A 16,074-nucleotide genomic window follows, 5' to 3' on the forward strand; every position below is an offset into this window, starting at 1 on the left:
TTCCCCATGCTCAGATAGCCGGGAGATGCCGCACCTCAATGGGCAGCATGTGCTTGGTGCCATCCAGTGGCTCAGAGGAGAATAACACCCTAGTGTGGCCAGCCCTGTCTCCCAGGCGCGTGTCAGACAGAACAAAAGCCACGGAGAATGGAAGGGCAACGCCTCGGGAGCGCAATTCCCAGGTCTTCGTCAGACATCTGCTCTCCACCCTCTCCTTATACCTTAATCACAAAAGCCTGAATGTATTTAGGGCAGCAATGTGACCAACTAGAAGTTACGTTTCCAAACCTCTCTTGCACTGGGGGAGGCCAATGAAGTGTAAATACAGTGTTATTTACATTGACGGAGACGTCTGGGAAAGAACTTTTAAGCTGGCTGACTCTGCTAATGAGTCCTTTTTTTTTTTTTTTTCTTTCCCAGCTCCCATTTTCTTCCTATCTGGAATGTATATGCGATGGCTGGATATGTGGCAGCTATGATGCAACCAAGAGATACCTTGGAATGTAAGTCACACACGCAGGATGGCAAAACAGAAAGACAGATGGAGCCCGGATCACTGATGACATCATGAAGGTGCCATACCAGCCCTGAAGTGCCTATTTCCAGGCTTTTTTCCTTTTTTATTTTCTTTTTTTTGAGATGGGGTCTCACTCTGTTGCCCAGACTGAAGTTCAGTGACGTGATCTGAGCTCACTGCAACCGCTACCTCCCAGGCTTAAGCGATTCTCCTGCCTCAGCCTCCTGAGTAGCTGAGATTACAGGCGTGCGCCACTACCACCTGGCTAATTTTTGCATTTTTAGTAGAGACAGGGTTTCACAGGCTGGCAGACTTATTTCTTAAAATAAATAAACTTGTGTCTTGTTTAAGCCACTGTTATTTGGAGTCCCTGTTATTAGCAGTTGAATAAAACTAAAATCTTGTGGAATATCCCAGCTCCCTGATGTTGGTCAAGTGACTTAACTTCTGTGACCCTTAGTCTCTGCACCTGTAAAACGGGAGCTCAATAGCACCTGCCTCATCGGGCTGCTGTCAGGACCCAGGGAAAGCGCAAGCCAGGCTCTTAGCCCACCGCCCGTCCATGGTAATTCCTTCAGAAACGTGCGCATTGGTTATTAGTGATTGAGAACAGGCCACAGGCAGGACGAGGAAAGAGGCAAGGAAGGAAAGAGGCAGAGATCCATCTGGAAGGAAGCCATCGGGGATGAATTTGCAGGCCCGAGAGCCAGGGCTGGACTCTCTGAAATGGGGGAGACTTTAGAATGGATGAAGAGACAGACTTCTACAATGACACCAGAGCAGAGGGTGCCCGGGACGAAAGGTCAGGACATGTCTGGATATGATCTGGGCCAGCCTCGAGCCACGGGGCACACCTCTTACTGCTCCTGAGAATCAACTGACAGATGCCCGACGGACGGACGGACAGAAGCTCCCGTCAGACAGAGAGACAGACAACAGACGCGCCCGCATCCCTCCCGCCCGAGCCTGGTCTCACCTCCAGCTGTCTCAGGACAGAGCGGTTGTCATCGTGGGATGATTTCTGCTGGGATCGCAAGAGCATGATCTCGTCCTGCTCCGGAGAGAACAAGACCATGAGGAAAAGCGGGCTCTTCCCTCCCCGCCGCTCCCCAAAATAAGTCTGCGCCTCAAACAGTCGTTGAGGAATTCAATGACCCGTTTCAAGGAGCCTCCGAACTCCTGGCTCCTGGGCCCCTCTTATGCCTGTGTGTGTGTGTGTTTTTTTTTTCTCTGATATTTCTTAAGTAAAAGGAGGGTGAGAGCATGGAAGGGGACGGGAGGGGAGAGTCATCCTTTTCCTTTTCTTTTTTCTTTATTTGAGACGAAGTCTGGCTGCCCAGGTGGGAGCGCAGTGACGCGATGTCAGCTCACTGCAACCTCCTCCGCCTCCCAAGTTCAAGTGATTCTCCTGTCCCAGCCTCCTGAGTAGCTGGGATTACAGGCACACACAACCACGCCTGGCTAATTTTTGTATTTTTAGTAGAGATGGGGTTTCACCCTATTGGCCAGGCTGGTCTCAAACTCCTGACCTCAGGCAATCTGCCTGCCTTGGTCTCTTCTGGAAAATTCTAGAACATGCAGTCAATAGAATTGTCTACGCTGGTGGTAATGTCCTATCCGTGCTAATACCGCAGTCACCGCCAACACGGTGCTGAGCACTTGAAATGCTACTGGTGCCACTAGGAACGAATTTTTCTTTATTCTTTTTCTTTATTTTTATGTTGCCCAGGCTGGTCTCGAACTCCTAAACTCAAGCAATCCTCCCACCTCAGCCTCCCAAAGTGCTGGGATTACAGGCATGAGCCACTCCCACCCAACCTCTGACGAACTAATTTTTAGATGTTGTTGAATTTCAGTTAATGTAACTTAAAAAGCCACACGTGGCTGGTGGCTACGGTACTGAACAGCGTGGCTGTGGAACAGGAGTTCTCAGACCTGAGCATATCTCACGCTGTCCAGAGTCACCTGAAACCGTGTGAAAATGCAGATTGCCAGGCCCCGAGTCCAGGGCTTCTGATTCCATTGGTCTGGGTAGGGCCTAAGAATGTGAATTTCTAACAAGTGCTCAGGTGATACTGCCACTGCTGTCCCAGGGACCAGCTTTGAGAACCACAGGCCTTAAACCACGTGCCCTGATAGAAAAAGGCACACACCCTTCGACTGAGCCATCTCAGGCCTGGGGGTCTGTCCCATGGAAATACAGAACAGGTGGGCGAAGGTGGCCCCTCAGGGCAGTCTGTTGTATTATGGTTTATAGAGGCCTCCAGTTGGGGACAATCCGAATGTCTACTGCTAAGGTCAGTTAATCAATGACGGCACATTCCTAAAACAGGGGAGAGGGTCTTGGGTTAAAATGTGGCTAAAGTGCAGATTCCCGGCCCATCCACAGAGAAGCCAGGTCTGTAGGTATGGGAGGGGATCTGGCAGTGTGCTCTTTTTTTTTTTTTTTTTTTTTGAGAAAGCGTCTCTCTCTGTCACCCAGGTTGGAGTGCATGGCGTGATCACGGGCTTACCGAAGCCTGGACTGCGATCCTCCCATCTCAGCCTCTCAAGTAGTTGGGACCACAGGCACATGCCACCATGCTAGACTAATTGTTTAATTTTAAAAAATTGTCTGTAGACACACAGGCTCACTAAGTTACCCAGGCTGGTCTTGAACTCCTGTGCTCAAGCAATCCTCCTGCCTCAGCCTCCCAACATGCTGGAATTACAGGTGTGAGCCACTGTACCTGGCCAAAGGCACCTGTTTTGTTTTGTTTTTGAGACAGGGTCTCACTCTGTTGCCCAGGCTGGAGTACGGTGGTGCAATCTCAGCTCACTGCAACCTCCACCTCCCGGGTTCATGCAGTCCTCCCACCTCAGCCTCCTGAGTCTCTGGGACTACAGGCACACACCATCACACACAGCTAATTTCCTTTCGTGTTTTGTATTTTTTTTGTAGAGATGAAGTTTCTCTATGTTGCCCAGACTGGTCTCAAAGTCCTGGGCTCAAGTGATCCTCCCATCTTGGCCTCCCAAAGTGGAGATTTTTAATTTTTCAAAAAGCAGGAAAGAACTGTACCAAAAAGATGAAAGAATGCTATATCCATGTGATGGAATTATTCCTGATGTGAAGGTTGTATTTATGCTTTTTAGTATTTTCCAAATTGTGAAAAAAAAAATTCTAATCAGAAAAAAAGTATTTTGGAAAAAAACAGAAAGTGAGTCTTTTGATCTTTACAGAGCAAGGGCGGGGGGAGCTCGGGCAAAACGATGAGCCAACGCCCTATCCAGGTGATGCCATTCTTCCTGGGTTTATATGGAGACCTTTTAGTATTTTGCAAATTGCATCAGTAACCTGGGTCCATGGCACTGCTCGCCTGCTCGGAGATCTCCCAGAGCCCCTGCCTCTTGGAGGAATGATCAAAATCCCTTCTGGAAATGTGCCCAGCATTCCTCACCTCCCAGTTCATCCCCCCTCCCTCCCATGTCTCTCTCTGCACGCCAGACACCCTGGCCTGCTTGCAAGCTGCCTCAGGGCCTTTGCACGTGCTGTTTCCTCTGACTGGAGCACTCTTCCCCAGAGATCTGGACAGCCCAATCCCTCACCTGAAAGTTCATTCAGATCTTAACTCCCCAACTGCCCAAGCCCCCAACCGGTTCCAAAACGCTGTTCTGCTCTTTTTACCCACACTACGTCTCCCTTTCTAACTTACTCTACAATTTCTGTAAGTACTGGGCTTGTTGTTGATTGTCTGTTTCTCCCGACCAAGACATCAGTTTCAGGAGGGCTGAGCTTTTTGTCATTCTGTTCACTGCCACATTACCAGGGTCTAGTGCAGTGCCTGGAACACACTAGGTGCTCAATAAATACTTGCTGGATGAATGAATAACCAAAAGGACATATGTTCAATCAGATATGCAACTTTATGTGATAATAATTATTACACTTTAAAAGCACAGCCATTGAGACCAGCCTGGACAACATCGTGAAACCCCATCTCTACAAAAAATACAATGGCTGTGGTGGTGTGCACCTGTGGTCCCAGCTACTCAGGAGGCTGAGATGGGAGGATCACCTGAGCCCAGGGAGATCGAGGCTGCAGTGAGCCAAGATCATGCCACTGCACTCCAGCCCGGGTGACAGTGTGAGACCCTGCCCTAAAAAAGAAAGAAAGAAAAGCACAACCGCCACCAAAATGAAAACGTTGGAAGTTGGAAGGAAATATTTCAGAATGTCACCAGTGGTCGTCTCGGGCAATGGGATAGTGGGTGGCTGAAAACTCCTTCCATCCTTAGTTGGTTTCCAGATTTTCTGCAGTGAGCATATCTTTGTCCTGTAATATTTTTTACAAAATTAAGTCTTACTATTGGAAATCAGTGCTCTCTGGCCTAATTCAACAGGCGTTTGCAGCTCTATTTGAGTCCCAAAAGGCACAGTTCTGTAACTTTAACAAAGAGCTTGGAAGCTACTCTTCTGATCCAAACATCACTCTACAGATGGGGAAACTGAGGCCCAGAGAGGGGAGCACTAACCAACCCATCTTCAACACATTGTCATGACTCTAAGGAAGAGGGTCCCCTTATGGGGAGGGAGGTAAATCAAGGCCAAATCAGCTTAGGAACATTTTCTTGTCAGGTCAGGGTATCCGGCCGGGGTCCTCACACCCCTCTGCTAGGGCTTGTCCTCAATGTCCCCACTGGCACCCGTGAATTCAGGGCCCTGCTCACTTCCAGGCTTGCCTGCAAAGAGCTTCCCTGCAGTACCGCACATGGCCGCCAGAGGACAGTGACGGCGCGCCTGAACCCCGGGTCGCAAAGGCAGAGGCGCGGGAGCGCTGGCCGTGCGGGTCTCGCGGAGCGAGGAGCCGGCGGGTGGCCCCGTGTGTAGGAAGTGGGATTCCCGCGGCAATGTGGGCGGGAGTCGACAGATCTGATTTTCCATGAAAAAGCAGAAACTCAGATTTTCATGTGCAATATCCTGGTTTTTAAATCACCGCACTAAGAATTTAACATGGGGAGGTGAAACCCCATCTCTACAAAAAATACGGAAGTGAGCTGGCGGTGGTGGTGTGCGCCTGTTGTCCTCAGGAGGCTGAGATGGGAGGATCCCCTGAGCCCGGGGAGATCGAGGCTGCGGTGAACCAAGATCATGCCACTGCACTCCAGCCCAGGTGACAGGGTGAGACCCTGCCCTAAAAAAAAAAAAAAAAAAAAAAAGAAGGTTGGGACAGGGCGCGGTGGCTCACGCCTGTAATCCCAGCACTTTGGGAGGCCGAGGTGGGTGAATCACAAGCTCAAGAGATCGAGACCATCCTGGTCAACATGGTGAAAACCCATCTCTACTAAAAATACAAAAATTAGCTGGGCACAGTGGCACACGCCTGTAGTCCCAGCTACTCAGGAGGCTGATACAGGAGCATCACTTGAACCCGGGAGGCCGAGGTTACAGTGAGCCAAGATCACACAACTAACTGCCGGGCAACAGAGAGAGACTCTGTCTCAAACAAAAAACAAACAAACAAACAAAAAAAAAAAAAGAAGAAGAAGAAGAAGAAGAAAGAAAAAGAAAAAAAAAAGAAGGCTGGTTTAAACCGGTTTATGAGACTCCACCCCAGTCACTAGGGAGGGGTGAAGTCAGATGTTATAGTCCTATTATGAATTTTTTAAAAAAATTAAACCTTAGTTTGAGCAAAGGTGCAACAAGAAAGCAAAAAGGTCTGGTCCCGGCCCCTCCCGTCGTCCATCCCACCCCCACTCCTTCATCCAGGTCTGCTCCCTTTCCTGTTTTATATACCAGTGTTTCCTCGTAATATGGGATTAAACAAAAATGGTTTTCATGGCTAGGCACGGTGGCTCACACCTGTAATCCCAGCACTTTGGGAGGCTGAGGCAGGCGGATCACCTAAGTTCAGGAGTTCGAGACCAGCCTGGCCAACACGGTGAAACCTTGTCTCTACTATAAATACAAACATTAGCCAGGTGTGGTGGCAGGTGCCTGTAGTTCCAGCGATTCAGGAGGCTGAGGCAGGAGAATCGCTTGAACCCAGGATTGCAATGAGCTTGGGCGACAGAGCAAGACTCTGTCTCCAGAAAAATGTGTAGCCTTTTAAATAAAAGTTTGAAACTGTTATTATAAAATGAATTTGGACTTGGAGGACTCCTTCAGTCCAAGCATGTGTGCCATTCTACAGAGAGAGAGACTGAGTCCCAGAGCGGCCGCACTTGTCCCAGGGCGGGAGACGCTGTGTGGCTGCGGGAGGAAAGGAGAGAGCAGCCTCAAGGTGAATGGGAGGTCAAGGTCACTTCTGGCGAAGAACCATTTCCTTGGCCTTCCTCATCATGGAAGGAGGACTGAGAGGCATCAGGGTCTGTGCCTTCCTCCTCCCGGGAGGAGGATGGGGAGCAGCAGGGTCATTTGATCTGTCTTCCCTGCAGTCCGGGGACAGATCCCACCCTGTACCATCCCCTGTCCTGCCTGGGACCTGCAGGGCCTGCACCTACGGGCTCCCTTGCGCTTGGCTGCTGGGGGCCCAGCCAGTGGGAGGCCCAAGAGGGAGGTGAAGGGTGGGAGGAGAGGGAGGCTGGGGTGTGTGCCACCCACTGGGTCTGTCCCTAGCGTGGCTGCACCCCTCCAGGAAGGGCGACACAGGCAGCCATCTCCCCATTCCTCTCTCCAGATTCCAAAAGCCACTCCCTCCTCTGATCTATTCTGGAGCTCCAGCTATTCCTGCATGCTTCCTTCTTCATTTCCTTGGACTGCCAGAAACAGTCCCTTTTTAAAAACTCTCCTCGGCCAGGCGTGGCGGCTCAAGCCTGTAACCCCAGCACTTTGGGAGGCCAAGGCAGACAGATCACGAGGTCAGGAGTTCGAGACCAGCCTGACCAACATGGTGAAACCCCATCTTTACTAAAAATACAAAAATTAGCTAAGCATGGTGGCATGTGCCTGTAATCCTAGCTACTCAGGAAGCTGAGGCGGGAGAATCACTTGAACCCGGGAAGTGGAGGTTGCAGTGAGCCAAGATTACGCCACTGCACTCCAGCCTGGACAACAGAGTGAGCCTCCATCTCAAAAACAAGCAAACAAAAACAAAACAAAACAAAACAAAACAAAACAAAACCCTCTCCTCAGTTTATCCATTTTATTTTTGTTTTTCGGGGGTTTGGGGGGGTTGAGGTTTTATTTGTCTGTTTTTTGAGAAAGAGTCTCCCTCTATCTCCCAGGCTGGAGCACAGTGGTGCCATCTTGGGTCACTGCAGCCTCCATCTCCTGGATTCAAAGGATTCTCGTGCCTCGGTCTCCCGAGTAGATGGGATTGCAGGCGTGCGCCACCACACACAGCTCATTTTTTGTATTTTTAGTAGAGACAGGGTTTCACCATGTTGCCCAAGCTGGTCTCCCAATCTTGACCTCAGGTGATCCACCCACCTTGGCCCCAAAAAGTGCTGGGATCACAGGTGTGAGCCACCACGCCTGGCCAATTTACCCATGTTGGCTGTGCTGTCTATTTCCTGTGACAATCCTAACTGATAAAATCAGCTTCACTGCATTTTCTGCAGCCCGCTGGACTGTTGTTATCTATAATAGTTTTCTGTAAATCGCCATTCTGTTTATTGTACTCTGTTTATTATTCTTTGTTTACCGTTACTATTACTTACTACCATAAGTAAATATTCATTAAATCACAAGTTGGCTCTGCAAGCTCTATTATTCCCTTAAAAATTAATTCATCACTAGTCAATTAAAATGTTTTCACCTATAGTCTTGCTGCAGTCTATCTGCACATGGCCAGCGTACAGCACATGCCCCACATGTGGGAACCGGTGACATACTGCAAAGGAAAGCAGCTCCCCTGGTCACATAAGCAGAGGACAGGGCCCTCAGAGGAAGGAGTCATGAATTCCCAGAGGAGGCAACGCTTGTGTAGGGGCAGGACTAATGAGCAGGATTCCATCAGAAGAGAAGGGACAGGAGGGAGAGGGAACGGCACGGCGAAGGCACTTGGAGGAGGGAACAGCATGGGGCAGCTGGGACTGGTGGCAGCCGAGGCTGTCCTAGGGGTCATAACAGGACCTGCGTTGGCAAAAGCAGGTATAAGCCAAATTTTGAGGGGCTGGAATGTCACACTAAGGGGTTTAGACTCTATTCCATGCAGACAGTTCTAAGGGATGTTTATTTATGTACCGGGGTGTAAGTACCCCAGGAAGCCAATGACATTTGGGAAATCATAGGTTCAACAAAGATAGGCAGGTTTCCTTGCTGCAGGACTTATCAGGGCCTTTACTACACTCATGTGCGTCAGGTCTTGCCAAGATGAGAATGAGTTCTCTCTCCTCAATTCTATGCAGCTGTTAAGTAACAAGGGCCAGGAAAGGGGCCAAATAATAAATCCTTTCAGCTTTACAGGTCTTTCTTGCATATTTCTCTCTCTTATTTTTCTTCTTACAATCCTTTAAAAATGTAAAAATCATTCTTAGCTCATGGGTTAGACAAAAACAGCCATGGACCATAGTTTACTGAATGCTGGTTTATAAAACATGCCATGGATTGCAATGTCACTATTGGGTTGGGGGACATGAATACATTAAATGTATGCATCTATTGAAAGACAGTTACAGGCCAGCACGGTGGCTCATATCTGTAATCCCAGCACTTTGGGAGTCCGAGGTGGGCGGACCACTTGAGGCCAGGAGTTTGAGACCAGCCAGGCCAACATGGTGAAACCCTGTCTGTAGTAAAAATCCAAAAAACAGTAGCCGGGCGTGGTGGTGCGCATCTGTAGTCCCAGCTACTCCGGAGGCTGAGGCAGGAGAATTGCTTGAACCCAGGAGGAGAAGGCTGTAGCGAGCCAAGATCACACCACTGCACTCTGGCCTGGGTGACAGAGCAAGACTCCATCTCAAAAAAAAAATACAAATAAAAAGCAAGGGGACACTGGACACAACAGTTCACACTTGTAATCTCAGTACTTTGGGAGTCCAAGGCAGGAGGATTGCTTGAGGTCAGGGGTTCAAGACCAGCCTGGGCAACATGGCAAACTCCCAACTCTACAAAAAATACAAAAATCAGCTGGACATGGCGGTGCACACCTATCGTCACAGCTACTCAGGAGGCTGAGCTGTACGGATCATCTGAGCCCAGGAGGTGGAGGCTGCAGCGAGCCAACATCGCACCACTGCACTCCAGCCGGGGTAACAGACTGAGACCCTGTCTTAAAAATAAAATAAAATAAAATAGGCCGGCACAGTGGCTCATGTCTGTAATCCCAGCACTTTGGGAGGCTGAGGTGGACGGATCACAAGATCAGGAGAATGAGACCATCCTGGCCAACATGGTGAAACCCCATCTCTACTAAAAAAAATACAAAAAGTAGCCGGGCATGGTGGCGGGTACCTGTAGTCCCAGCTACTCAGGAGGCTGGGGCAGGAGAATCGCTTGAACCCAGGAGGCAGAGGTCGCAGTGAGCTGAGCTCGTGCCACTGCACTCCAGCCTGGGCGACACAGTAAGACTCTGTCTCAAGAAAAAAAAAAGTAATAAAATAAAATAAAATGTAGGGGAGCACTGGAGGAAGAGAGCAGTGCTGGGCAAACCACTTTCTGGGCGCCTCTCACGGAGCCTTCCTGGAGACTGCTCTGGGAGAGCTGCTGTGGACAGAGAGGACCCAGGGCCTGGGAGAGCAGAGCCACCCTGACCTGGATTCGCTGGGTCCTCTTATGCATCATCTCCATGTCGTTGTTGAGCTCCGTGACATACGTGAACCGAGCAAAATTCTGCTCCTCCTTGGCCAGAAAATCTTCAATGAGCTGGTTCAGGTTCCCGCTCTCCGCCAGCTTCAGCAGCCGCAGGTGGGCCACCTCGTAACTCTCAAAACTCTCTCCCGTGCTCTTCTTCACATGCTTCTTTGCCTTGACAGCTAGAAAAGGAAACATCAGTCACGGTGACATTCAAAGGAAGCGCCTCAGATCCGTGCCAGGCAGACAGTCACATGATCAATATTATTATTATGGCCAGGCTTGGTGGCTCATGCCTGTAATCCTAGAACTTTGCAAGGCCAAGGCAGGCGGATCACCTGAGGTCAGGAGTTCGAGACCAGCCTGGCCAACATAGCGAAACCTCATCTCTACTAAAAATACAAAAATTAGTCAGGTGTGCACATGCCTGTAATCCCAGCTACTCAGGAGGCTGAGGCGGGAGAACTGCTTGAACCCGGGAGGCAGAGGTTGCAGTGAGCCAAGTTTGCGCCACTGCACTCCAGCCTGGGAGATGGAGCGAGACTCCATCTCAAAAGATATATACATAATTATGATGATGATGATGCCTTAGAGATGAGGCCAGATGTTTCCAGGACATAGGGCAGGAGCTTCACCCGTCACTCATTTTACAAACTTTATCTTGTGAAGCATTTACTATGAGCCATACACTGTGCTAATCACCGCTGATACAAAATCCCTATCCCGGCTGGGTATGGTGGCTCACACCTGTAATCCCAGCATTTTGGGAGGCCAAGGCGGGAGGATCACTTGAGCCCAGGAGCTCGAGACCAGTGTGGACAACATAGCAAGACCCCATCTCTACAAAACATCTAAAAATTAGCCAAGTATGGTGGTGAGTGCCTGGTTAGTCCTAGCTACTTGGGAAGCCAAGGTGGGAGGATGTCTTGGGCCTAGGAGATCAAGACTGCAGTGAGCTATGACTGTCACACCACTGCACTCCAGCCTGGGAGACAGAGCAAGATCCTTTCTTAAAAAAAAAAAAAAAAAAAAAAGAATCTTTTGGGCACACTTGACCACGTGACCTCCTAACAGGTTGCCACTCCCCACTGTTCTGGTGAGGCTCGAGCGATCCTCCCACCTCAGCCTCCCCGGTAGCTGAGACCACAGGCAAGTGCCACCATGGCCGGCAGTTTATGCCAAACGCCTGCTTTTCCTCTGGGAGTCTCGGATTTGGGTATGTGCTAGGCAGAGGTGTGTACATGACCAGCCCCCGGTAAGAATGTGGGGCACTGAGTCTCTAGTATACCCGACTATAAAACAACCCTTTTTTTTTAAGAGACAGGGTCTCACTCTGTCACTCTGGCTAGAGTGGTGCAACCATAGCTTGCTGCAACCTCAAACTCTGGGGCTTAGGATCTGCCTTCTACCCCTCAGCACCTTGTCACCATCAGACCTCCTGGGATCAAGCCATCCTCCCAGCCTCCCGAGTAGCTGGGACCACAGGCATGTACCATTATGCCCAACTAATATTTTTTTAAATTTATTATAGAGATGGGGTCTTGCTCTATTGCCCAGGTTGGTCTCAAACTCCTGGCCTCAGGTGAAATTCCCCCGCCTTGGCCTCCCAAAGCACTGGGATTTCAGACATGAGCCACCATGCCCAGCCTACTAGATAACTCTTGACACGTGTGGTCATAGTGAGATCCTTGAAGGACCACGTGTGCTCAGCGTAACTCTGCTTGGAATCTTGTGACCAGTTTCCTCCAGACGTTGGCCCACGCTTCTCCCTGTGCTGATCTTGCTTGGCACCTTTCACTGTAACGCATCCCAGCGATGAATGTGCTCCTGTGCTGAGTCCTGCGGTAGTCCAGTGAATCATCAAACCTAGAGATGAACCTGGGGATCCCTGACATACAAGTCTCCCCCTAAGCAACAGAAAGAGAGCCCCAAATGAGGACACATGCTGTTAGTTAGGGTTGGCAGATAAAATAGAGGGTTCCCAGTTACATTTGAATGTTAGATAAATGTATTTTTAAGTATAAATATTTCCCAATTATAGATCAACAACAAAAAAGTTTTATCATAAGTAAGTCCCAAATACTGTATGCTTATCCTAAACATTTATTTATTGTTTATTTGATATTTAAATTTAACTAGGCATCTTTCTTTTCTTTTTTTTTTTTTTTTTTTTTTTTTGGAGACCAAATTTCACTCTGTTGCCCAGGCTGGAGTGCAGTGGCACAATCTTGGCTCACTGCAACCTCCACCTTCCGGGTTCAAGCGATTCTCCTGCCTCAGCCTTCCAAGTCACTGGGATTACAGGCACTTACCACCATGCCCGGCTAATTTTTTTATATTTTTAGTAGAGATGGGGTTTCACCATGTTGATCAGGCTGTTCTCAAACTCCTGACCTCAAATGATCAGCCAGCCTCAGCCTCCCAAAGTGCTGGGATTACAGACATGAACCACCACGGCCGACTGTAACTAGGCATCTTGTATCTTTATTTGCTAAATTTGGCGACCACAAGGAGACTTGGGAACCTGCACTTAAAGAGAGAGACAGAGTAAAAGAGGGCAGGAAAGAGAGCGAGAGCGCACGAGCTTGCTCCAGGAGAGAATACCTTCCTCCCTTTTGGCCTGCTCCTCGAATTCACTGCGGTCATTCAGCTTGACGAGCAGAAAGGACTTGAGCTTGTTCTCGTGGGCGTAGAGACGCTCCAGCTCTCGGATCTCCAGGTTGTACTGAGAGATGTCCTTCTTCTGGCGGTCCTTCATGGCAGCCATTCGAGCCATGGCCTCCACCCTGGGCAAAGAAGGTACAGAGCCTGAGCATCCGAGGCTCCTCCCCTCTGCTTCCCTTTCCCTGCCAGTCCTCCTGCCTAGACAATGACTATCATTTTTGTTAATCATAAAGGTTTCTGGGTGTGCAAAAACAACCCTCCTTATCTGAACGACAGGAGCTGTAAGCTCTAGATCACCCCCAGAAATGATTTTCCTATCATCATCATCCTTGCCTTCATCATCACCACCATCATCATCACCACCACCACCATTATCAACATCACCATCACTACTGTCATCATCACCATTATCACCATCATCACTACCATCACTGTCATCATCATCACTGTCACCATCATCATTACTACCATCACTATTATCATCACTATCATCACTACCATCACCATCACCACCACCACCATCACCACCACCACCATTATCACCATCACCACCACCACTATTATCACCATCACCATCACTACTATCATCATCACCATTATCACCATCACCATTAACACCATCATCACTCCCATCACCAACATCACTGTCACCATCATCATCACCACCAGCATCACCATAATCAATACCATCACCACCACCATCACCACCACCACCATTATCACCATCACCATCACTACTATCATCATCACCATTATCACCATCATCACTACCATCATGATCATCACTATCATCACTGTCACCATCATCCCCACCATCACCATTATTATCACTAGCATCACTACCACCACCATCACCACCACCACCATCATCACCACCATCACCATCACCATAATCAATACCATCACCACCATCACCACCACCAGCATAGATCACCACCACCACCATCACCATAATCATTACCATGACCACCATCACCACCATCATCACCATCACCAGCATACAAATGATACTGACCAGAGTACCTAGCTCATTACTACCACCACTATCATCACCATCATCACTACCATCACCATCATCACTTTCACCATCACCATAACCATAACCACCACCACCATCACCACCGTTACCACTATCACCATCTCACTAACATCACCATCATTATCACTGTCACCATCAGCACCCTCACCACATCACCATTATCACCACTATCATCACCATCCCACCATCACAACCATCACCATCCTCATCACCACCATCATCATCATCACCATCACCACCATGATCACCATCCTTACCATGACCATCATCACCACCATTATCATCACCATTATCACCATCATCACCACCATCACCATCATCACTATCACCATCATCCTCACCACTACCATTACCATTATCACCACTACCACCCCCACCATCACCACCATCATCACTGTCACCATCATCCTCACCACTACCATTACCATTATCACCACTACCACCCCCACCATCACCACCATCACCATCATCACCCCACCATCACCATCATCACAACCATCACCATCCTTATCACCACCATCAGCATCATCACCATCACCACCACCATTGTCACCATCACTACCATGACTACCATCACCACCACCATCACCGTTATCACCATCATCATTACCATACCATCATCATTACTGTCGCCATCATCACCACCACTGCCATTACTATTATCACCGCTATCATCACCACCATCACCATCACCACCACCATCACCACCACTACCACCTCACCATCATCACCTTCCTAATCACCACTATCATCATCACCACCATCACATCAACATCACTGTCATCATTACCACCATCACCATCAATACCATTACCATCACCATCATTATCATTAACTTCCTAATCACCACTATCATCAGCATCACCATCATCACCACCACCATCACCACAATCACTATCATTACCATCAGCATTATCACCCTCGTTACCACCACCACCACTGCCGTCACCATCATCATCATCATCACCACTATCACCACTTATCCATTACTGTGTCCCAGGCACTACCTTACATTTATATATTATTTAATCCTCTTTATCATCTAAAGAGGTCCTACAACAATATAGTAGTGATGGAACCAGGATTTAAACCCGTATCTTTCTGACTCTAAAGCCTGTGCTCTTCACAGACAAACTATATGCCTTTTTCTCCTTTGAGTGTGGATCCAGCAGAGGCCCAGACTGAGAAAGACCCCCTTGGACTAGAGGCAGGGGCACTTGGAGAGATGGTACAGCACTGAGGTTTGATTCTCAACTTCACCACAATCACCACTTACCTGGATCTCAGGTAGGCATTGTAGCATCTCTAAGCCTCCATGTCCTAGTCTGTACAATGGGCATAATAACTCCTAGGGCAGTTATGAGACTTAAAACAATACCTACCAGAGTACCTAGCTCATGCCTAGCACACAGTCAGTGCTCAGAATTATTACTATTCTGATTTAAGATCCCCCAACACATAAGCGCCAGGGGAAGAGGTGGCCCAGAGTAGGAAGCTAGATGTTCAGCAAGGGGCTAAGAGACCTCACTGCCCCTGGACCTTTCCCCAGCCCACCTCTGCTCATAGGCCTGAGAAGATTGCTCAATGGCCAAGTTCATGGTTTTCTTCTGCATTAACAGGCGCCGCTGGAGCTGCTGGTAGACATTGTCATAAGCAGCCTTCTCAAATCGTAGGTCTTCAATCTCCTTCCGGAGCTTCGCATTCGTCGTCAGCATCTTGTCAAAGTGAACAGTGACCTGTTGAAAGTGCCATGCTTCAAAACTGGGCTAATTTCTGGGACGTAAGACAAGCTTCCAGAAGGCACCTGGAGGGCTGGCAGGTCTTTGCCCTACTGCACACCCAAGGGCCACGGAAGAATGGTTGGAGCCAGTTGAATGGCCAAGTGCCCTCTGGTGGATCATTTTTCCTGGATTTCAAATTCTTCAACTACTTTTAGAGCTAACTTCCAGTTTTAGGAAATTAACAGGGGAGGGGGGACAAGCTAAATGACACTTTAGGAAACAATCAGCCGAACTGAGAAGGTATTAATAGAACTTCCTACAGGACGATTGTCTTGGACTCTTCAACAAATTGATAGCAAGAACAAAAATGGGGTGGGGCTGTTTTCAAGCGGGGTTTCTCAAACTCAGCACTATTGCC

The 16,074-nt window shown here is 48.8% G+C and overlaps 1 protein-coding gene across 3 annotated transcripts in view; it reads right to left on the reverse strand.

The window, feature by feature from the left end:
* Window positions 1-16,074, reverse strand: part of CCDC63 (coiled-coil domain containing 63) — a 48,184-nt gene that overhangs the window by 12,385 nt on the left and 19,725 nt on the right. For all 3 annotated transcript variants that reach the window (XM_010342877.3, XM_003932247.2, XM_074401956.1), the window contains 4 exons: window positions 15,490-15,671; window positions 12,837-13,018; window positions 10,194-10,414; window positions 1,494-1,568 (listed from right to left, as the gene is read on the reverse strand). In XM_010342877.3, coding sequence (XP_010341179.1) covers window positions 1,494-1,568; window positions 10,194-10,414; window positions 12,837-13,018; window positions 15,490-15,671 — 660 coding nt within the window. The remainder of the gene's footprint in view (window positions 1-1,493; window positions 1,569-10,193; window positions 10,415-12,836; window positions 13,019-15,489; window positions 15,672-16,074) is intronic.

This window comes from Saimiri boliviensis, chromosome 7 (assembly GCF_048565385.1).
Source record: "Saimiri boliviensis isolate mSaiBol1 chromosome 7, mSaiBol1.pri, whole genome shotgun sequence".
Classification (NCBI taxonomy): Eukaryota; Metazoa; Chordata; class Mammalia; order Primates; family Cebidae; genus Saimiri; species Saimiri boliviensis.